Source organism: Oncorhynchus mykiss, chromosome 16, assembly GCF_057628025.1.
Source record: "Oncorhynchus mykiss isolate SJ-2025 chromosome 16, ASM5762802v1, whole genome shotgun sequence".
Lineage (NCBI taxonomy): Eukaryota > Metazoa > Chordata > Actinopteri > Salmoniformes > Salmonidae > Oncorhynchus > Oncorhynchus mykiss.
Window position 1 is genome coordinate 27,842,315 of NC_143037.1, and position 24,203 is coordinate 27,866,517.

The window sequence follows — 24,203 nt, forward strand, 5'->3', positions numbered from 1 at the left end:
TGTTCTTATTCTCCATGGACTTTACAGTGTCCCAGAACTTTTTTGAGTTAGTGTTGCAGGAAGCAAATTTCTGCTTGAAAAAGCTAGCCTTGGCTTTTCTAACTGCCTGTGTATAATGGTTTCTAGCTTCCCTGAACAGCTGCATATCACGGGGGCTGTTCGATGCTAATGCAGAACGCCATAGGATGTTTTTGTGTTGGTTAAGGGCAGTCAGGTCTGGGGAGAACCAAGGGCTATATCTGTTCCTGGTTTTAAATTTCTTGAATGGGGCATGTTTATTTAAGATGGTTAGGAAGGAATTAAAAAAAAATATCCAGGCATCCTCTACTGACGGGATGAGATCAATATCCTTCCAGGATACCCCGGCCAGGTCGATTAGAAAGGCCTGCTCGCTGAAGTGTTTCAGGGAGCGTTTTACAGTGATGAGTGGAGGTCGTTTGACCGCTGACCCATTACGGATGCAGGCAATGAGGCAGTGATCGCTGAGATCTTGGTTGAAAACAGCAGAGGTGTATTTAGAGGGCAAGTTGGTTAGGATGATATCTATGAGGGTGCCCGTGTTTAAGGCTTTGGGGAGGTACCTGGTAGGTTCATTGATAATTTGTGTGATGTTGAGGGCATCAAGTTTAGATTGTAGGATGGCTGGGGTGTTAAGCATGTTCCAGTTTAGGTCGCCTAGCAGCACAAGCTCTGAAGAAAGATGGGGGGCAATCAGTTCACATATGGTGTCCACAGCACAGCTGGTGGCAGAGGGTGGTCTATAGCAGGCGGCAACGGTGAGAGACTTGTTTTTAGAGAGGTGGATTTTTAAAAGTAGAAGTTCAAATTGTTTGGGTACAGACCTGGATAGTAGGACAGAACTCTGCAGGCTCTCTTTGCAGTAGATTGCAACACCGCCCCCTTTGGCAGTTCTATCTTGTCTGAAAATGTTGTAGTTTGGAATTAAAATGTCTGAATTTTTGGTGGTCTTCCTAAGCCAGGATTCAGACACAGCTAGAACATCCGGGTTGGCAGAGTGTGCTAAAGCAGTGAATAGAACAAACTTAGGGAAGAGGCTTCTAATGTTAACATGCATGAAACCAAGGCTATTACGGTTACAGAAGTCATCAAAAGAGAGCGCCTGGGGAATAGGAGTGGAGCTAGGCACTGCAGGGCCTGGATTCACCTCTACATCGCCAGATGAACAGAATAGGAGTAGAATAAGGGTGCGGTTAAAAGCTATAAGAATTGGTCGTTTAGAACGTCTGGAACAGAGAGTAAAAGGAGGTTTCTGGGGTCGATAAAATAGCATCAAGGTATAATGTACAGACAAAGGTAAGGTAGGATGTGAATACAGTGGAGGTAAACCTAGGTATTGAGTGATGAAGAGAGAGATATTGTCTCTAGAAACACCATTGAAACCAGGAGATGTCATTGCATGTGTGGGTGGTGGAACTAATAGGTTGGATAAGGTATAATGAGCAGGACTAGAGGCTCTACAGTGAAATAAGCCAATGCTCCGCGTAGGCAGCAAAACGGGTCCGGATAGGTGACTGCAGCCCAGGAGTGATTGATGGAACTCTTCAGCTGGCTAGCTCCGGAACAATTGATGTTAGCTCCGGAATCGACGAAAGCCGATAGTCACACGGATAGCAGCTAGCTAGCTGCGAGATCCAGGCATGGAAGTCCAGAGCCAGCGGCCGAAATCCAGGGACATGGAGAGAAAAATTGGTCCGATATGTTCCGCTCCGAGCCGCGCTGCACTGCGCCGTACAAAACTGGCGATAGATTCTCGAGCCAAAGGACAGCCGATGACCACAAACCGTGGTCAGCTGAGTACCAACGATTAGCCAGTAAATAAGCTAACTAGCTTCTGAACTAGCCCCTGAACCAGCTTCAGAGTAGCTTCTGGACCAGCTTCTGGCTAATTTCTGGCTAGCCTCTCGGAGGATCACAGATCTGAGGTAAATAATACTTTTTTATATAAATAGGTGAAGCGGATTGCAGGAGAGTGTTCTGAAGATGAGTTTTTGGAGAAAAAAAAAGTTGTATATATCAATTGAATATATATATATATATATATATATATATATATATGCGACAGGACAAAAATACGTCTGAACTGCTATGCCATCTTGGGGGGCCGCTCTACGGACAATTCCTTTGACCTCATGGCTTGGTTTTTGCTCCGACATGCACTGTCAACTGTGGGACCTTATATAGACAGGTGTGTGCCTTTCCAAATCATGTCCAATCAATTGAATTTACGAGTAGATGTGTCAACTTTTGACTGGTACTGTATGTATGTATAACACATTGATTAAACACTGGAATGACTTAATTAAAGGCAAAGGAACATAACGATGACATATTATGTATGGTGAACTGGGTCAGGTGTGTAAATTAAGGATGCAGTGATGTGGACATTGAGCCAATATTGATCATTCCTTGGCCATAATGACTAACACTGACAACAACATGTTTTTCTGTAATTCTCGGCTAATACGGAAATGAGGACTAATTGATTGTGAAACCCTATTTGCACTGTTAAGGTTGGTGTAGTTTGTTGGTATAGTTCATTTTTTTATGTAGGGAAGATATAGATTGTGTTGAATAGGGAAGGGCCTCCAACCTGTGTAGCTGTGCTGGGGGTGTAGCATCCTCCTGGCCGGTCTTCTTCACGTCTTTTAGCTTCTTTTTCTGGGGCTCACCGGACCGCCCAGCCTCCTGCTCCTCCCTGGACCTCTTCACTGCAGCACAGAGGGGGAGGGAGATATCAATGATATTACATATCAAAATTAATGTTGCAAAATCCTGGAGCCTCATAAATAACCACTACGTAAATTTGTCACCAAGACTGGGCATGCAAAAAAATTTAGTTAAATGTTTCCCGTTTTAAAAATTCTTAAATAGTGTCTATACACTTTCTGAGTATACTACAGTAGACCTACTTACAGTGACAGCCGACACTTCAATGCAAAATAAACTGTTCACCTGTTAAATTTTACGGTGTGTTATAAACCACACTGCCTGTCAGATGAATATAGAAAAAACTAGAAATAATAGCCTATCTAATAGGCCCAATTAAATGATATGTGGAAAGTAAAATGTTGTATGGATTTTGGACCATTCCTCTTTACAAAACTGTTTCCGTTCAGCAATATTCTTGGAATGTCTGGTGTGAACTGCTCGAGGTCATGTTACAGCATCTCAATCGGGTTGAGGTTAGGACCCTGACTGGGCCAACCCAGAAGGCGCATTTTCTTCTATGTTTTGGGTTGTTGTCCTGTTGTATCACCCAACTTCTGTTGAGCTTCAATTGGCGGACAGAAACATTTTGCAGAAGAATATAAGGCTGAACTTGGGAATTAATTTTTCAGTCGATGATAGCGAGCTGTCCAAGACCTGAGGCAGCAAACAGCCCAAACCATGATGCTCCCTCCACCATACTGTACAGTTGGGATGAGGTTTTGATGTGTTCTGTGCTTTTTTTTCTCCGCACATAGTGTTGTGTTCCTTCCAAACAACTCAAATGTAGTTTTATCTGTCCTCAGAATATTTTGCCAGTAGCGCTGTGGAACATCCAGATGCTCTTTTGTGAACGTGCAGCAAAGTTTTTTTGTAGCTTCCTCCGTGGTGTTCTCCCATGAACGCCAACTCTAGTTTAGTGTTTTACGTATCGTAGACTCGTCAGAGATGTTCGCATGTTTGAGATCTGTGTAAGTCTTTAGCTGATTCTTCTTAACCTCATTCAGCATTTTGCGCTGTGCTCTTGTAGCCATCTTTGCAGGACAGCCACTCCTAGGGAGAGAAGCAACCGTGCTGAACTTTGTCCATTTATAGACAATTTGTCTTACCGTGGACTGATGAACATCAAGGCTTTTAGAGATACTTTTGTAACCCTTTCCTGCTTTATGCAAGTCAACAAATCTTAATCTTGGGTCTTCTGAGATGTCTTTTGTTAGAGGCATGGTTCACATCAGGCAATGCTTCTTGTGAATAGCAGACTCACATTGTGAGTCTTTTATATTGCATTATATTTTATAACCAACATCAACAACCTCATCTCATTGATTGGACTCCAGGTTAGCTGACTCCAATTAGCTTTTGGAGAAGTCAATAGCCTAGATATTCACCATTTGTTCCCAACCTACACTGTGAATGTTTAAATTATTTATTCAAAATAGGAAAAAAGGGGCGAGTCATTTTGGCACCACAAGGTTCTTGTCAAAACTTGAATCCATCAAAATCTATAATTGTGCTGTGCCATATTACTTGCTGCTTGCAATGAACGGGCCCATAATATAAATACCTCTTTCTCACCTTGTACAGATGGCACGGTCACCGTCTCCCGTACGAAGGGCTTGTTGACGATCTGCTTGGACTTGGCGGCAAAGTTGAGTGATGTGAAGGTTTCAAAGTAGTATGTGTACTCGGGTGCGATGTTGGTAATCATGACCGAGTGGGACGAGCCGCCCAGCGAGTCCTGCAGAAGCCTCGTCAGCTTGCTGTCACGGTAGGGCACACGCCCGCCGCCACCCGCGTTGAGCGAGTCCACCACCTTGCTGAGGGTGAAGAGGGAGAGGTTGATGGCACCGCTCTCCTTTAGGCGGATGCCCTCGTTGCCCGTACGCCGGTTGTCCTCCGAGCCAGCCAGGTCCACGAGGTAGAGCTTGCCTGTCTGCTGCCGGTGCGGGGGGTTGCGCTGTGTACGCACCACCTGGAGAGAGGCAGAAGGAATTATTAACTTGTATTTATTCAGGGAAGCTCAATTGAGACCAGGTGTCTCATTTTCAATCGTGCCCTGAGGACATAAAAGAAAATATAAAACTACAAGATACAATACGAAGTACACTAGATCAATCACAGCAATCAAACAAGTTATCAAAAGTCAATCAAAACAATTGCACACCTCATGAACTCATTTGTCAGAGTTTTGAACTGAGCAAATCCAAACATAATGCATTTTGTAAGCGATTCCAAAAATGTGGAGTGTTAAAACTAAAAGTGGATTTACCTAGTTCGGTAGAGACCCGAGGAATGATCTAAGCAATTTAACACATCTAGAACAAGCGTAGCAGCTGAAACGGTACCATGACCAGGTCTAAAACCAGACTGGTGCACATTTAGAACATTTAGAACATTAGCTGAGAGTTGGGCAGGGATTCTAAAACTTTGGAAAGCCAAGATAAATACGGTTCATTTATCTAAGTCAGAAGGATCACCTCCTTTGTGTAGGGGGAGGACATGTTCAGCTTTCCAGATCGTAGGAACAACACCAGAAACAACTCTCAAGTTAAAGATATAGGTTAACGATTCTGCAATAAGTGGGGCAGAGAGGTGCATGGCACTTATATGATATACTAAAATGGTTGAAATAAAAATAGTGAATGTGTATGGGTATAAAATAGTGAATGTGTATATTTATTTAGTCACTTTCGAGGTGAATAAAGGACTCCCTCTACTGGAATTAGAAGAATTTCCAGAAACTATTCTTTGAAATAGATGGCCTATCATTTTTCTTAGTTTTATTTTATACGACGCATGCTTATCTGCTACCTGACCCCGACACCAAACATTGGGTTAGGGACGGGTAGGGCCTGTTTCTGCATCAATAGGTATCGCTAACATTTTGAAGCTGAGCCATTTGCTTGATTTGCTGCGCAGTACAGTGATATCTGACTAAGATCATAACATGGTGTCAGAAGTGCTTCAACCTCGTCAAATATAACACAGGAGAGATTATTTCTCAGAAAATACGGTTCCTTGAGTTTTGTCAGAGTTTAGAGTGACGAAAGGAGCCAACTGCTCTCGAATGTCTTATCATTGAGCAGAGCAGCCCAAGCAGAGCTATGGATACTCACAGAAACAGAGCCGCCATGAGCAGAGTGTGACTGACAGAGAGGAACAGCTAATGGATTTACCAACAAAGTTATTTTGTATTTCGGGCAGGGCCTTAAATTTGTCAGAAGCAATTGGGCCTGGGTAGGTAGGTCCTGAACATTGCGGGCATGGGTAGGGCTTAAAATGAATGTCCATGCAGGGCTCTGATTTGCAACAATGTTAGAGAAGTGAAACAATTTAGGGCCTGATCCGAGTCAGAGATCGATGGCAATGCCCCAGTCACACAACCCCAGATCAGACATGAAATTATGCTCATTAAAATCCCTAAAATGTCTTTGTAATAATGCATGGATGGTATTTAGGTTGCTTAACATCTCTTATGCAGGTAATGGGACACTGGTCACTGAGCTCATTAGCAGAAATTATATGGATGTAAGGACTCACCAACACGCATCGATCCCCGATTCTTCAGCCAGAAAATGTATTTAAACATCACCATTAACATATTCACTCATTTTGCTTATATTACTTTCCATCCTCCTAAAATAAGCTACAGTTTGACAACAATTGCGTTCTCTCATTCAGTGTCAAATTAAGCATGCAACTGTGTTGACAGTCATTGATCTACAAGTAATTTTACATAGCGAACAACCCCAGGGAATATCAGTAGCCTGCCTAATCAGACCGCGCACTGCGCCCAACGCGAAGTAGGCAGCCTGTTCCTGATCTTGCACGTCTGTGGCACCTTTAACATTCAAATGCTAAAATGGTTTCCGTGACATCAGGCTTTATTAGATGAGTGACAACCTACAGTACCAGTCAAAAGTTTGGACTCATTCAAGGGTTTTTCTTTAGTTTTACTATTTTCTACACTGTAGAATAATAGTGAAGACATCAAAACTATGAAATAACACAGATGGAATCATGTAGTAAACAAAAAGTGTTAAACAGATCAAAATGTATTATATATATATATATATATATATATATATATATATATATATATATATATATATATATATATATATATTTGAGATTCTTCAAAGTAGCTACCCTTTGCAAAAAAAAAAAAAAGTTTTTACTTTGTCATTATGAGGTATTGTGTTTAGATTTATGAGGGAAAAAAACAATGTAATGAAATTTAGAATAAGGCTGTAACGAAATGTGAAGAAATTCAAGCGGTCTGAATACTTTCCGAATGCACTGTCTCGTTTTTTTTTTCTTTTTTTCCCCGAAATAAAAAAAGACAATTAAAATAGGTGTTTTCTTCGTTAAAATGAAGAAATAAATAATGCCACTTGTCTTTCTGTATCAATTAAGCCTATATGTGCAAAATAAACAAATGAACACCATTACTGGCCAGGCTGTCATTGAACATAAGATTTTTTAAATATGAAAACATGCCTCATGTATCCCTGAAAATGTGCAAAATAAAACATATACTACATTTCTGTCAAACAAAAGAATATTCTACTTTGCTCCTATAGGTTTCTGGAGAGGAACTCAAGCCTGTCGACCGACTCTGGCTTGAGGCATGCCCTATGGCATGTTACAATGTTTCCACCTGTGCTGAAGACCCTATCTGAAGGGGCACTTGTAGCAGGAATGCATAGGTACTTCTTTTTGCAAGATCGCTCAGTCTTGGGAAGTTGGCCTTATGAAGCTTCCACCACTCAAGCAAGTCCGTGTCTGGGTCTGTGTTAGAGGACATCAATTAGCTTGACAGCTCAGTTTTGATGGTGTCATCCTCTGACTGGGAGGCAGACGTTATGGTCTTCTTGAAGATGCAAGTATTTTCTTGCTCTTCTTAGCCACAGGTTCAGCTTCTAGGCACACATGCAGAGCTGTGGCAGGCTGAGGTGTGCTCTTCTCAGCTAGCAGAGACTGGAGCTCCAAAACAGCTCTTCGTTTGATGCCCTCAACCTTGTCATCTGCTATGTATTTTCTCCTGGACCGGGGATCCGGTTCTGCTTCTACACCTGCATTGCTTGCTGTTTGGGGTTTTAGGCTGGGTTTCTGTACAGCACTTTGACATCAGCTGATGCAAGAAGGGCTTTATAACTACATTTGATTGATTGAATGAAGCCATATCCAGGTGGTCATCTGTGGCAGGGTCATCGTACTTGTCATTTAGATACTCCAGTGTGGCGCTCTTGGTTTGCTTTGCGAGACTGTTCTCACCCTCCTCTGGCTGCAGGTGGTGAACAGATGCAGCACAGGTTTACCAGACAGCACAACAGTGATTTCTTGTAGTGGGCTTATGGCTTTGTTCACTGACTCCAAAACGTTGATATGCTGCCAGCTGGGCACCAGGTGCCTGCTTTTCTTCTCGGAGCCCATGACCCGTGCTATGGCCTTCTCCTGCTCCAGGACTCGTTCAATCATCTTCTGTCTTGAACCCCACCTGGTTAGGACTCTGAGTTGGTAGATTGAGCACAGCCTGTACCAAAACCATATCTCTGCTATTTTTGAAGCTGATGACAACCTTTTTGCATACCCCGATGGCTCGGTCAATCCGAGGGTCTTTCAAACCATTCTCTGTATAATTTTTTTTTTTTAAAGAAACAAAATAATATTTAGAATGGCAACATTTTTAGTAATGTAACAAATACAGCATTCCCACACATCGTGATGTAACAGGATTTGATAGGCCTTATTTCTATTTGACAAAAAACATATTGGCAAAAACTTTTCACCCTGTATAGTACTACTACTACTACATTGTTTAGGAATGTTTGACCATTGTAGCTGTTTGCACAGGCCTATGTGTTCACATATTTCATTGTTTTGATTGAAAAGATATCAAATCAATTACATTTAGTCCATATTGTTGTTATTCTTTAAACATGCATGTGGTTAATTTTCTATTGGATTGGTAGAATTACAACAAGCTACAAAGGTACATTATTATTATAATTAAAAATAATAATTCTACAGCTGGTCTGAAGATTCATTTTTTGAATGCATTTTCATTGTCCAATGTCACACTTAACGATAGCGAGGGGGAGCCTGTGTTCAAAGCACTGCAGACGGGTCCACTTGTTCAAGCGCAATGCTTTTATCATGCACACCGTTTGTCTTCGCTCAGCTTCCATGCCAGTGTGTGTGTCTTCGAGACCCTGGGCTATTATTTCACCCGTATGGTCATCGGAGAAGTATGATGTCTAGAGGCACACATTTAGCAATGTCCATTCTTCATCTATATACTGGACTGTCAAGCTTAGATATGGCTCCAACGTTCTGCTCGACCATAGAGCGGCTGTGGTGGAAAAGTACGACACATTACACCACTGCGAAAGAGTCACAGAGAAGCTGGCTAAAGTACTTAAGTAGTACTTTAAATCATTTTTACTTAAGTAGTATGTGTACTTTACTATTTATATTTTCTGACAACTTTTACTTCATTACATTCCTAAAGAAAACAAATTTACTTTTTTTCTTCCCCCTGACAATCAAAAGCAGGGCAGGAAAATGGTCACATTCACACACTTATCAAGAAAGCATTCTGGACATCTCTACTTACTAAACACACGTGCTTCATTTGTAAATTACTTTTACTCAAGTATGATAAATTGAGTACTTTATCCCCACCACTGCTCTTTCGCAGGTAGCAATGTATAACCGTGGCAATGCTTCTTCCGTAAAATACTTGCGGCTTGGTAGCTGATATTTGGGGTCAATTGTGTTTAGCAGCTTTTTGAAGCCAGCCTTTTCCACTGTATAGATGGGGATCATATATTTTGCTATGTGATAAATCTCCTTCCACCTCAAACTCTTGTTATATGGAATGACATTTGAAAATTCTGTGGCTATGGTATATTCTCTTTTACCAGACGTTTTGGGAGTGGGACAACTGGAAGCATCAGCATTGTGTAGTTGCACGTATTCCTCCCATTCCACTGAGTGGTTCTGTCTCAGGTGCTGGAAGAGGTTAGTTGTGCTGCCACATCAGGTGGCAATTGTCTTGAGACACACTTTGCACAGGACATTGATTTGCTGAACATCGGACCTCAAACTCAAACCACTTCCATATGACAGAACAAACATTGCTACCCTTGGGAATGATTTCATTCTCACGAGAGGGTGAGCTGGCTACCTCATTGTCCATTTTGATAGAACGTCTGCCGCTACACTTCATGGGCATGGTTACAACTTGGGAAAGGCTGTCTAGGATTGTTGTTTGTGTGCTGTGACGCCGTTGGGTCATGGTTCGGTTCACTATGGGCTGACAGACGGCGAGATGCTGCATTTGCCAGCGTTATAATGTAACCCCTTGTAAAAACAACAAAACCTATATTCTTGTGATAGTCATTTGGCATATCGCACAAAAACAAATTTGAATTAATCAAATTAAATCGATATATCGCCCAGCCCTAGTTTCATGTGACAGAGGAAAATATTAGTTTGAAATTAAGTCAGAAAGAGGGGAGATGCATCAACTAGCATGGGTTATTAATATGAGCTATATGAATTATAAACATACGTTTCAAAATGCTGAGCACCTCCGCTCAGATTCAAAGTGGTTGACGTGTTGAGAGCAAAAGGTACTCTCCTTCACCCTCCGGTTTTGTGACCATTTGATCTGAACGAACTGTGTCTCGAGTATACCGACAGAATCAAGCCTTTAGACATTCATGTTAATTATCTTTCATTATATTTGTCAAATTTATGTAATTAAAAGTCTTAAAGTTTGACTACATTTTCTGGCGCCTTCATGTCAGCATCGGTTTGTACATGAGACTGTAGCCAATATGCACGTAGACAACATGGAAAAACAGATTTGAATATTATTCCAATGTTGGTCTCTCTGATCCAATTCTGATTGGAGTAATTGTTTGATTGGTGATCAAATTTTTTTTGTTACTTGTTCTGGACAAGATGAGACAGGCGTTAAGGCCGAGCCGTGATGCACTCTTGAAAATTAAGCTACCGGAGGCAACTCTCATCTGGCTATAGGCCACCTGCTGAACAGGGCCAACAATAGATTTTATTTTGATTCTTCAGGTTCACCGTCAGCAATAGTTTTGCTTTAGGCTAAACAATCAGTGTATATTGTCATCTTGAAAAATAGAGGGTGAAATTGATAATTTAAATTGTGAAAACAATAAATGTTGTGCTCCATCTATGGCTCTGCTACAGAGATATCTAAATCTGTGTTCAGACTGCTAAATATGAGTTGCCTTATTCACTAGCCACACGGCCGATGCTATTAAAGACAGAGGTCTTTACCTCTCCGAGATTGTCCCAACAGGCATAGCAGCAGGAACCAGAGGGATGCTTTATGTAAATCTATCCATGTCATGTTATGCATCTAATACTAAGTCATTCATGGGAAATATATAAACCTATGGGAGTCAGAGTGTGTAGAAACCTTGATGAGTAGAATGGCGTGGCTGCGGCTGGAGCGCTGGTTGAGCTTGGTGGAGGCCGTGGTGCGGTTGAGGCTGGCAGGGATGAAATGAGAGTGGAAGTTGGAGAAGGAGGAGAGGGGCGTGTGGGTCAGGCCCGGGATGAAGATGTTCCTGTCCTTGTTCTCTCGGATGGGCAGATCCTGAGCACTGGGGGACAACAGGTCCAGCACCTGGAACAGGGACGGAGGCAGGGACCGACCATGAGATGTAAAAACACTACCAAAAAAAGTCGCAATACAATAAAACCAAATCAGTGATTCAACATTCGTTTCACTTTCTATTCTTTGTGTCCACCTCATTCTCAAAAATGCATTGGAGGAGAGGATCTAAGGTCCCTCCCCTCTGACTTTTTCCCCTGATGTGTTTTGAGGAGGCGAGGAATGAAAAATTGATTAAGGACATATTTGCAAACACATGAAAGCACTCACAATGCATCACAATAAATACTAGCAACAATTATAACCAAACAAAACACCTAAGCATATTTCATAAAACATCAGACCACCCAGTCCTACCTTCTCGTTGTATATTTCCAGGTAGGACATGCCGATGCTGTAGTCCCAGCCTTCGTGCTCCCTCTCCTTGGCTTTCACCAGGTTGAAGACACCTCGGACCGCCCGTGGGATCACCCCTGGCTGTTCTTGACTGCCCAGCATAGTGTGGGTCTTCCCTGGGTGAGGAGATAGAGGAGCAGGCGGTTGGTGCTGGCTGGTGGATAATGGAGTTTTCTAGCATGCTTCCAGATATAAAAAACTGCTGCTAACCACTCTTGTTGAGCCATTTACTGATAATGCAAATTAGGGCAGTGGTTTTCAAGCCGTGATCCGCGGGCAGTACCGAATGCATTAATTATTTAAAATATATTTTCCCAATTTGTAATAAGATGCCTTTAATATGTTACGTTCACTGCTAAAACGGACCCGAAATTTGACCCAATTTTTTTTTTGTGCAACTTATGACTGATTTGGTGGTCCCTGTAAAGGCTGGGAACCGTTGCATTAGGGTATACTCAAAGCTGCACATACGCACAGCGCTGATAAGCAGCTCTAGAAACATCAATGATATAAATAAGATGGAAGAGCAAAAGAATGCAGTGGAAGGACGTATAGGGCCAATCTTATGAGCGTGAAAGTACTGATGCTTAACCTAAACTCAGTCCGTGGCAGTAACTCATTGACAGTACCTTGTATCGCCCTCAAAGGAATACATAAAAGGAGAGCCCTTTGACATACCAGCTCCTGTTGGGCCGTAGGCAAAGACGCTGGCGTTCTGTCCTTTCAGTAGGTGGGGCAGAATGGGCTTCACTGAGGAGAGGAACACCTCCTGTTGAGTTGTCTCCTCACCGTGGAAGACATCAAACCTGAAACCCACCACAGAATTTTAAGGGACACAGTCTGTTGCCTGTGGTATTATGTGCCACACACGAAAGGAAGCAAGTGATCCATCTGGTCCCCAAACACACCGTCTTCTATGTTCAACCACATTTTTGAAAATCAAGTATTAAAATAAACTGGCATATGATGACTAAAGGTTGATATTGTATCAGGCAAAAATACACTGACTGGTATTGCAGAGTCTCTGTGGCGTTCCTCCAGTTGATTATCTCCAGGGTCTTCGTATCCAGTCTTCTTACGCAGGCCCCCTCGCCCTTCTGGTCCTGCATGTGCATGTAGGGCCGTAGGCGCACCGCAACCCGAACCCTGGCTGTCTGTTTGGTTCCTCTCGCAACGTCCTCAGCCACGCGCTGGGCCGCCATGTCTATGAAACAAGAAATTACCTTTACTTAGCTAGAATCTGACAATGAGAGTCCAATAAACACGGGTTAGCCAGCTAATGTTAGCTAGCAAACAAGCTCGAAACACATAGGGTGTCAGGCAGACCGCTGGCTATCTTTGTTGTTAGATGTCGTTAGCCAGTTCAGTTGTCGAGAATCTAAAGCGAATAAAACACTCAACCTTACCGAAAGTTCTCCTGTTCTCTAGAACATGTGGTTTGTATAAAAAAAGTTCAAGATGTTTGCTAAAGTAAATGATGCCAGAATTTGTTGATAAAAAAAAGAAAGACTTAAACGATCGTAAAATGGCCTTCCGCCCAATATTTTCAAACGATAAAGCACAGGGGCCGTAACTAAACTGAGCCAATCGGCACTCTTGGTCGTATGACCTATGACGTACACTTCCTCCACCACTTCCTCATTCCAAAAATTAAATAGTCAAAATCACGCAAATGTTGCAATTTACAAGTAAGCAATATAATATACATTTGTTCGATTTGAATATTGTTACCCCGAAATCATGAAGCTTGGAAATTGATAATTATTTCTGGGTGCATATGGGTTCTCTACGCCCCGCCCCCGCTGTCTGTGTCTCGTTTCTCCAGAAAATGGCGCTGTGTTTACGTCTGTGTGTCTCCCATCTGCTTAGTTTTGAATGTTTAGACTTTTGATGCATTTATCAATTACTAACTGGTAGGATAATTTGCGTTGTCTACCCGATCTATCTGCGAAAACAACCTGACAATTGGATTAAGGTAGCAAACGCAATATCTTGCAATAGTTTCTTACAGTGACAATTGCAATGCATGTTTCTGCTCACTAACATATAGTTAGTTAGCTGACTAAACTCCACTCCATGGTGAAGGAAGTTTATGATGAACTCCACCAAAGGAGTGAAGCAGAGACCAGGCTTTGTGGAATTCAGCTCCGACCACACCGATTCGCCCAAGGTCAATGCTTTAAACGTGTTTAATTCTGAAACGCTTAATTTACATATATTTGTCCACAGTGTAGTTGCATGGTTTTGTTTGTTTGCTGAGATTCAAACTTTATCAATTTGCTCATTACTGTTGATCTAAGATGGCAACTCATCGCATGTGCCAGTTGAATCTCAACAAGGAAACCAGCCTGTGGTTGTATTTGATTAACGTTTATTGAAAAAGTATGGATTTCAGCAAACAAAGAAAGGCAGGCAACTACAGAGGACACACAAGTACAAGGTACATGTTTCGTAATTCAATTATTTTGAAGTATTGACCTTAGGCAAATCGATTGTAGTCGGACTTGAATTCCACAAAGCCTGGTCTCTGCTCCACTCCTTTGGTGGAAACGTCTTCACCATGGAGTGGAGTTTAGTCAGCTAGCATATAGCTAGCTGACTTTAATAACATGTAATGTGTAGCTAGGCTAAAAGTAGGCAAAAAACATATTTTCACGATTTCACTATCATCCAAATCTATCAATCATATCATGTTTTTTGGCTTATTCAGTCGTTTTTACCTGATTTAAGTAGAATTCTGTCCAAATGAATAATCAATATGTTGAAATACATTGATATGTTGAAGACCAAGACATAAAAAAATACTCTCTATACACATGTCAGATGTGTGTTCAGCTTACTTGTAATTTTGCTAAATTAGTACATTTAAAACTGCCCACTCACTAATATTTGCCAAGCGGTCACTCCAGACTGAAATTGATGAGCTTGTTTTACTGTAACTAATAGTGCGCACGCAAATTAATCAACCACATCAATATTGTATTGAAATCAATGGAACTTGGAAAATACCCGTGGCAACATGTCCCATTTAAACTCTTCTAAGAGACAAACCTCAAACTTCGGTATTCTACATATACGAGTCCATAAGTATTCAACCTCTTTGTTATGGTAAGCCTAAATACGTTCAGGAGTAAAAATGTGCTCAACAAGTCATAATAAGTTGCATGGACTCACTCTGTGTGCAATAGTGTTTAACATGATTTTTTTAATGGCTACCTCATGTCAGTACCCTACACATACACATACACATCTGTAAGGTCCCTCAGTTGAGCAGTGAATTTGAAAAACAGATTCGACCACCATTAATTACACTTTGGATTGGTGTATCAAAACACCCAGTCATTAAAGATACAGGCGTCCTTCCTAACTTAGTTGCAAAAGAGGAAGGAAACCACTCAGGGATTTCACCATGAGGCCAACGGTGACTTTAAATTGTAATGACTGGGTGTTTGGATACACCAATCCAAAGTGTAATTAAGAACTTCACCATGCTCAAAGGGATATTGAGCTTTTTTTATTTACATTTTTTTTATTTTACAGAGTTTTTAATTAATGACTGTGATAGGAGAACTGAGAATGGATCAACAGCATTGTAGTTACTTCACAATATTAACCTAAATTATATTGTGAAAAGAAGGAAGCTTGTATAGAATAAAAATATTCCAAAACATGCATCCTGTTTGAGACAAGTAATCATAGCAAGTAATACTATGTGACAAAGCGATTCACTTTTTTGTCCTGAATACAAAGTGTTATGTTTGGGGCATATACAACACATTACTGAGTACTGCTCTCCATATTTTCATGCACGGTGGTGGCTGCATCATGTTATGGGTATGCTTGTAATCATTATGGTTGTTCAGGATTTAAAAAAAATGTAAAAAATGTAATGGAGCTAAGCACGGGAGAAAACCTGGTTCAGTCTGCTTTCCACCAGACAGTGGGAGATTCAAAACATTTTTTTTAGCAGAACAATAACCTTAAACACAAGGCCAAATCTAATCTGGAGTTTCTTACGTCTTAAGACAGTGAATGTTCCAGTGAATGTTCCTGAGTGGCCGAGTTACAGTTTTTACTTAAATCTACGGCAACCTGAAAATGGTTGTCTAGCAATGATCAACAATCAATTTGACAGAGCTTGAAGAATTTTGGGCAAAAAATAATGGGCAAATGTTGCACAATCCAGGTGTGGAGACTTACCCAGAAAGACTCACTGCTGTAATCGCTGTCAAAGATGCCTTTTTTGTTGTTGAAATAAGTCAAGGGGTATGAATACCTTCTGAAGACACTGTATATTTAGTCTTGTCCGCATCAAGGATTAGTTTTAAACCAACATTTTGTAAGGTAACATGTCTTACCTTAGCCATGGAGACAGTTTTAAAAGAGTTAATCAACAGAATATAACAGGCTAAATGTTCAGCGTCCGTGTAATAGCCAAGCTTTTTTTCTGACCCGAAATTTCTCCATAAGCTGTGTTGAAAGACACATTCTCAACATAGATCATGTTTTTTTATTTGCATGTCTTCTGTACTAGGAGTGGGTTTGTAGTAAACATTACTGTTACTGGTGCTAACATGTAACTCAACGCAAACTCTCTCTCTAGCATAGTAGCAACAACAAGATGATGCAGGCTGCAGAGGCTACAACAGACTCCTCACTGAGAGAGGGAATAGAGGTGCTCGTAGTGGGGGACACTGAGAAAACCACTGGTAGGGAAGAGGAAGGTGACAAAGACGGGACAGATGTGGCAGCTGCAAAAGCAGAGGAGACCAAATCAGAGGATGCAAAAGGTAGGCCCCTCTGTGGTAATGCTAACTACACTCACAACTTTATGGGAAGAAAGAAGCCTCTACCTAGCTAGCTGCTTTAAGTCCTAAGTGTCCTCAATGGGCTCTATTTTCAGCTAGCGTTAAGCCAGCGCAATTGTGAAACGCACACTTGTTTGCAATTTCGACCTGTTAAAGCCTGCGTTCTTCTATATTCAAACCCTAGCACCAAGATTGGTCATTTACCTGTCTTATATGAGCTCGCTTGTGCTGTGGTGGGAGGGGTGTCAATATCTGAGGTGTGTTCTTAAAAAGGTGCGCCAAAGTGCCATTTTCAGTATGTGCTGGTGTGGCTATTTAAGACTAACCGAAAGCTGGTCTTAGCAGTAACAAGGTTTGTGAGGACAGGATTTTGACCACGAAAGTCCAGCCTATCCAGCCGTGGTGCACAGTGCCCATATGCACATGGAACAAGAGAGGTGTGCTTTTTGTGGCCGTAAACTTCGTATTTAGAAACATATATATATCTTTTTTTTATAGCCTCCTCTCAGTGAAGGCAGGTTTTTTTGTCATGCCCAATGCATTCCCCAGGTAGTCAAGACTATCAATAAAAGGTTTGGCTCGTGAGACCGCTTTGAAATAAATCTTAATCACCAAGGCTTTATTAAAAGATGAATTGTGGTAGCAGCAAAACAGTGAGCGGACATCCCCTTTTTATCTACGTAGGCTATTACATTATTTTATCCAGCTCCTTTTATTATTTTGGATGTGCATAAAAACCCTTCGGTAGGCTATATGCCCATCATGGAACGAGAGTTGAGATAATCCGGTGACACTCGTATTTAGAAACATTTAAGTTATTTTCCTGTAACAATTGCTTGTGTCTGGTGTTTTTCTTATCCTGGCCATGCATTAGCCAAGTAGTCTATCCATAACAGGTTTTTAAATGGTCTACATGTGAGGCTTTTGCCAACATACTTTTGCATTATTCACAATTCACATAGACCTACCTGCAATGCTTACTCCATTTAGCTTGAATACCTCCCCATATTTCCAAAGAGCGCCTCTTGTCCAGCTACCAAAGACGCGGTCCTCCAAACGTAGGCTGTTAACATTTTTCAGTCCATTAACGCCATATGAATGGCAGGCCTAGGATATATCTTGCTTATTGAGAATGTGCCTCACACATACAATTCCATTTACGGGAGCCTAGTGTTTTTTTATTTGAGAAGTGCGATGTGTGAAGGCCTACACTCGTTAAAGCCAGTTACAATGTTGATTGTCAACACTCCAAACATATTGCGCAAACCCCGGATTTTTTGTTGTTGTAAACTGTCGCTTATGCTATTTAATCCCTTACACTCGTGGGAATTGGCCTATATAGATCAGGCTAAATTGAGATCTTTCTTTCAGAAGAAATATGGAAATGCGTAACCATGGTAGCAAATAAAAGGGAACAGTTTGGAGATTATGGGACAGTTATTAGACGAAAGGTGAGGACACAACAGTTCACCTGACAGAAGACTGAATCCGAACATTACACTCTTGATTTTATGTGCATTCTACATTTACTGTACTTTTCACCTCATTTTGTTGATAACAAAATCTGAAAATACTCTATATACATTCAGTAGCATAACAAGCAAATTTGGAGTAGGTGCAACAAGGTTTTGAGTGTGTACAGTTTAGTAATTTGAATGCACTTTTATGAATCGAAGAAGTGTCTTCAACTATAAGGCACTTTTTTTCAGCTCTCCTAGCTGTGCGGTGGAGGAAGTATTAGAAAGCACACTTGTAGACGTTTTGTTTGGAACACAACCCTGCATCTCCGCCTTTACACAATGTACTGTTGTTGTTTACGCAATCCAAAAGCGGTCCATTATCTGGGTCAGGTGGGTATAATTTGAAAGCTTGTTCTATTAACAACATGACTAGCTAAATTATAAAATACGATATTACAGTGTTAGGCTTTCATTAGGTAATTCAGAGAAGCAAATTGTAGTTTTGGTGAGAGTAGAATGGAGTCATGAGTGCATTCAGATGCATGTTCCACGGCAAATTGTCTTCACAATACAACAAATATAACCTAATTCTGTTCAGGACAACCCAGGATATAGCGCCATGACATCTTGTAACTGTACATCAAACATAGTGATCATAAACATTGACACTGTATATTACATTCGTATTATGATTATGGAAATGTGAAGTGCACATTTGGACTCACGGATGTTTGGCTTGCATGTATGACATCAAAGCGGTATGTGTTATAATCCTCAACGTCTCATCCTTCAAAATATATAGAGTCCTCGTAATTTACAGCATTTCCCTCACTCAGACAACAAAAACATTTGTTAAAGTTGCCCAGTTAGCAGGAGGGAGGGGGAAACCTCTTGTCTCGCGCAGTGCTTAAGTTCAGAGCAGCTGTCAGTAAAAACCAATACAGAGCTGTGAAGCGGAGAACCTGTACAGCCACTGCGTTCCAATTTAGGCGCTTATGAGTGTCTATATCTGCCATTTTCAACCTGTGTATACTGGTATGAATGTAAAGGGCTACTAATCTGTAGTGTCAATCCACAATGAACTAGGACGAGAATATTCCATGCCCTCAGCCGAATTGAGGACCGTCAATAACCTACAGAACGTATTGACGCAAAGACCGTCAATAACCTAAAGAACTTCAGACAAACGCATGCAATATTAAGCCATGGAACGCCTTGTTTGGCCAGTGAGTGGCCAAGCCCTCGTCACAACTACAACTTGTTTATTTACCAAAACCCAGCATTTTGCGCCACTGCCCGCAATTGCGCTCATAATAATTGCTTGTGAAAATAGCAAAAATATTTCTCTCACCCCTGGACCCCACTCCCGAGTGGCGCAGCGGTCTAAGGCACTGCATTTCAGTGTTAGAGGTGTCACTAAAGACCCTGGTTCGACCCAAGGCTGTATCACAACCGGCCGTGATCGGGAGTCCCGTAGGGCGGCGCACAATTGGCCCAGTGTCGTCCAGATTAGGGGAGGGTTTGGCCGGGGTTTGAGGATTTGAGGATTTTCTTAAATGGCCACAGATGCTAAAATCTAAGATCATTAACCCTTTGAAAATAATTTACACAAGTGACATGATTAATAATTTTGCTCACAATGTAATTTCCCCTCATTTAAATTGAGTAACACCTATGACACTTTGTATTTAGAGACACCAAATTATCAATGGAATCCTCAAATTTGACATACAGCCTAGCGTTGTCCGGGTTTGGCCGTCATTGTAAATAAGAATTTGTTCCTAAGTAACTGACTTGCCCAGTTAAATGAAGGTTACACACACTGACCAAAAAGTTATTTTGTTCGCATTTACGTATGTCCCCATTACCAGTAAAACATAATGAAAACCTATTTCTTTCACTTACTTGCTGTGCTATTTCATTGTTCAGTCGTTTCATTCTCAACCAGGATTTCTATGGAACGCCGTTTGGGTCTTTGCGTGTCAAATACGTTTGTTGACCAATCAGGACCTGAATATGACTGCACGTCACATAATTTAACTCGTTCATTATATTTTTACGTAGTTATTACACTATCACTCTTATATCATATGTCACAAAGATTCATCAATATGTATGCTATGATGCTGGTAAAGGTGTCTCGCCTGCAGCTACAGTTCTAGTCATTTAAAAATAAAAAAAGAAGCTATCTAGCTCATGGATGCAAACAATGTTCTTCCCCAAAAAGATAGCAAAACGACAATCTGTTTCAGTAACTATATAGCTAGGTGTCATCAATCTCGCTAGCCAGATGAAGCTAGCTGGCTGCTTTATAACGTTAGCTTTGGACAACAAGGTTAAGTAGCTGGCTAGCTATTTATTTTCATGAACTGTTCAATTTCAATAGGTGAACAACAAGTGGCAACCTAGCTAATACTTCCTCAGAAGGATTCCTAAATCATTGCCAAGAATAAATGAAAATGACTGCAGTTTCTACTGGTCATTGTTTTCAAGCTGGTTGTATTGGTGCTAGCTAGGTATCAAACTAAAGCTAGCTACCCCAGAAGTTGCGGTCGAACAAATTATGCTTTATTACCAATGCGGTTTTGTAAACACGTTCGTGGCCGGTGTTTGCTGACTTTTGCACAGCTTTGAGTGCTACTATCTTTTATTACACGCAAAGACCCAAACGGTGTTCAATACTATGTATGTCGTGAAGCTAATAGCAGTGATGCTATTACTGTGTAACTCCGGTATGGCAACATCTGAAATATTGGTAGTGTGTAACGGTGCTCGACCAGTCGGCGAAAGCCAACATCACCCACGACAGAGAACGGTTGATTGTCAAGGGCAATGAATTCCATTATCTTGGCTTTAATGGATTTTGCCTTTGAGTTGTCTCGCTGAAAATGTGTTACTCTTTCAAATGACTGCTTGACTGCTCAATCCACACAGCAGACATTGTGGGCTAGTTTAGGAATGCTGTGTTACGCAAAATTGTACATGGATTCATTACATCATGTACCTTCGTTATATAGGTATGCACGTCAGCTTTGACATCAGTTTTGCACATCGTGCGTTAAACTAGGCATCGGCCGATACCGATATATTCACCGATATATCATGCATCCCTACTATGTATAGCTTCATAAGACTAAAATGACCAACCACCCAGCTTTGGAGTAGTTGAAAGTCGGTTTTTGAGAGGACCTGGCTACTGTGGGAAACTTCAAGTAATTGTGCTAAGCTAACTATGTGCTAACATCTCCAGACTACACGCTGAGACAGAAATGAGTTCATCTGACTGAGAAAACAACCTAAATCTCGCAGTATCCCTTTAACCCATATCAGTGTCTGGAATAATATTCACACTATTTTGACAATACCTGCGCAAATGCTCATTTGCAATCAATGATGAAAAACATGCTCACCAATTACTGCGGTCACGTTTTCAAGTTCTGATCTGTCTTTTTTCTCCCCATCTTATCCCCTTACAGCTTTTGCCACCCAGAATTGTTCAAATGAAAAAAGTTCAACGTGTCAAATAATTATCCGAAGTGATGATGACACAGCCCGATATTTAAATTTGAGTTAGGGCTGAAGATGACTCTGGCTTAGCTGTACAATGCTACAAATATTACATACATATAACAATTGTCCCATAGGATTAGAATTTGTAGAACGGACATTCCCATCCAAAACACTGTTGGTTTGTGTGAACAGCAAGTAGACCCTTTTTCACAGACGATCTATCTCTGGCCCGTTACAGTGCAAATCAAATCAAATGTATTTATATAGCCCTTCGTACATCAGCTGATATCTCAAAGTGCTGTACAGAAACCCAGCCTAAAACCCCAAACAGCAAGCAATGCAGGTGTAGAAGCACGGTGGCTAGGAAAAACTCCCTAGAAAGGCCAAAACCTAGGAAGAAACCTAGAGAGGAACCAGGCTATGTGGGGTGGCCAGTCCTCTTCTGGCTGTGCCGGGTGGAGATTATAACAGAACATGGCCAAGATGTTCAAATGTTCATAAATGACCAGTTTGGTCGAATAATAATAAGGCAGAACAGTTGAAACTGGAGCAGCAGCACAGTCAGGTGGACTGGGGACAGCAAGGAGTCATCATGTCAGGTATTCCTGGGTGTACCAGATATTATTCATACCCAAGAAGACTCGAAGGCTATAATTGCTGCCAAAGGTGCTTCAACAAAGTTCTGAGTAAAGGGTCTGAATACTTATGTAAATGTGATGTTTTAGTTTATTATTTCATGAAGCTCACGACAAACAGTTATTGTGCTGCCGTTGTTTCCAGAGGCATATTGGAACTCGGTAGTGAGTTGCAAACGAGGACAGACGATTTTACTCACTTCAGCACTCGGCGGTCCCGTTCTGTGAGCTTGTGTGTCCTACCACTTCGTGGCTGAGCTGTTGTTGCTCCAAGATGTTTCCACTTTACAATAACAGCACTTAAAGGTGACCGGGGCAGCGCTAGCGCTTACTTTTTTTGCCTTTCACACTGTTGTATGTGCCTAACAATGTTTGTACCATGTTTGTGCTGCTACCATGTTGTGTTCTCTTAGGTCTCTCTTTATCCAGTGTTGTGGTGTCTCTCTTGTCGTGATGTTTTTTTTTCTAATCCCCGTCTCAGCAGGAGGCCTTTTGCCTCTTGGTATGCTGTAAATAAGAATTTGTTTTTAATTGGCTTGCCTAGTTAAATAAAGTTGAAATAAAAATATTAGCACCCAGGCCAGGAGCTAGTACTTGATGCACAGCCTTTGGCCAAGATAACTACTGACAAATGCTTCTTGTAGCCGTCAATGAGATTGCTGCACTTTTCTACTGGCAATTTGTCCCACTCTTCAGCTGTGTTTGAGGGGTGCTTAACCTCTCTGGTACAAGTGGGATGCTAGCATCCCACCTCAACAACAGCTAGTGAAATTGCAGGGCGCCAAATTCAAAACAACAGATATCCCATAATTAAAATCCCTCAAACATTCAAGTATTACCCACCATTTTAAAGATAAACTTCTTGTAAATCCAACCACAGTGTCCGATTTCAAAAAGGCTTTACTGCGAAAGCACACCATGCGATTATGTTAGGTCAGCACCTAATCACAGAAAACCATATAGCCATTTTTCCAGCCAAAGAGAGGTGTCACAAAAAGCAAAAATAGAGATCAAATGAATAACTAACCTTTGATGATCTTCATCAGATGGCACTCATAGGACTTCATGTTACACAATACATGTATGTTTTGTTCAATAAAGTTCATATTTATATCCAAAAATCTCAGTTTAAAGTGGCGCGTTATGGTCTGAAATGCATTGTCTCAAACAAACACCCGGTGAAAGTGCAGAGAGCCACATCAAATTACAGAAATACTCATCATAAACATTGATAAACGATAAACGAAGTGTTAAACATTCGAATAAAGATAAACTTCTCCTTAATGCAACCGCTGTGTCAGCTTTCAAAAAGGCTTTACGGAGAAAATACACTTTGCGATTATGTTAGGTCTGCACCTAGCCACAGAAACCCATACAGCCATTTTCCAGCCAAGGAGAGTATCACAAAAGTCAGAAATAGCTTTAAAAAGAATCACTTACATTTGATGATCTTCATCTGGTGGCACTCCCAGGTCTCCATGTTAGACAATAAATGTTTGTTTTGTTCGATAATGTCCCTCTTTATGACCAAATACCTCCTTTTTGTTCGCGTGTTTTGTCCAGTAATCCGAATGCTTAAGGCGTGTGCACTAAGTCCAGACGAAAAGTCCAAAAAAGTACAATAAAAAAAGTTAGTAGAAACATGCCAAACGATGTTTAAAATCACTCCTCTGGTTGTTTTTGAAATCAATAATATTTCAACCAGACAAAAGCTTCGTCAATAGGAAAGGCGCTTTCCCGATCAGGCGCTTTCCCGATCAGGCGCATGGCTGATGATTGAAAGTGCTGTATCTCCCTCATTTTTCATAGTTAAAGCCTGAAACAATGCCTAAAGACTGGCCACATGTAGAAGAAGCCATAGAGATTGTACTTGAACTGGGTCCTAAGTCTTTGTATGTGGATAGGCTTTCAATGGAAAAACAGTCTTTCAAAATAATAGTACTTCCTGGTTGGATTTTCCCCGGGTTTTCGCCTGACATATCAGTTATGTTATACTCACAGA

At 41.2% G+C, this 24,203-nt stretch overlaps 2 protein-coding genes across 7 annotated transcripts in view; one reads left to right on the forward strand and one right to left on the reverse strand.

Annotated features, from left to right (window-relative positions):
- The window catches only part of kif22 (kinesin family member 22), a 35,861-nt gene extending 22,324 nt beyond the window's left edge, over nucleotides 1-13,537 (reverse strand). Inside the window, exons 1-7 of the mRNA XM_021565520.3 lie at nucleotides 13,195-13,537; nucleotides 12,797-12,992; nucleotides 12,467-12,594; nucleotides 11,750-11,904; nucleotides 11,195-11,404; nucleotides 4,303-4,699; nucleotides 2,612-2,729 (exon numbers count right to left, since the gene is read on the reverse strand). Coding sequence (XP_021421195.3) covers nucleotides 2,612-2,729; nucleotides 4,303-4,699; nucleotides 11,195-11,404; nucleotides 11,750-11,904; nucleotides 12,467-12,594; nucleotides 12,797-12,990 — 1,202 coding nt within the window. The 5' untranslated portion in view covers nucleotides 12,991-12,992; nucleotides 13,195-13,537. The remainder of the gene's footprint in view (nucleotides 1-2,611; nucleotides 2,730-4,302; nucleotides 4,700-11,194; nucleotides 11,405-11,749; nucleotides 11,905-12,466; nucleotides 12,595-12,796; nucleotides 12,993-13,194) is intronic.
- Nucleotides 13,538-13,583: 46 nt separating this feature from the next.
- The window catches only part of pagr1 (PAXIP1 associated glutamate-rich protein 1), a 28,344-nt gene continuing 17,724 nt past the window's right edge, over nucleotides 13,584-24,203 (forward strand). The window contains exons 1-2 of one of the 6 annotated variants that reach the window (XM_090202491.1): nucleotides 13,584-14,896; nucleotides 16,392-16,578. In XM_090202491.1, the coding sequence (XP_090058617.1) occupies nucleotides 14,894-14,896; nucleotides 16,392-16,578 (190 nt within the window). In that variant the 5' untranslated portion in view covers nucleotides 13,584-14,893. The remainder of the gene's footprint in view (nucleotides 14,897-16,391; nucleotides 16,579-24,203) is intronic. The other 5 variants (XM_021565524.3, XM_021565525.3, XM_021565521.3 and 2 more) reach the window with 5 other exon arrangements.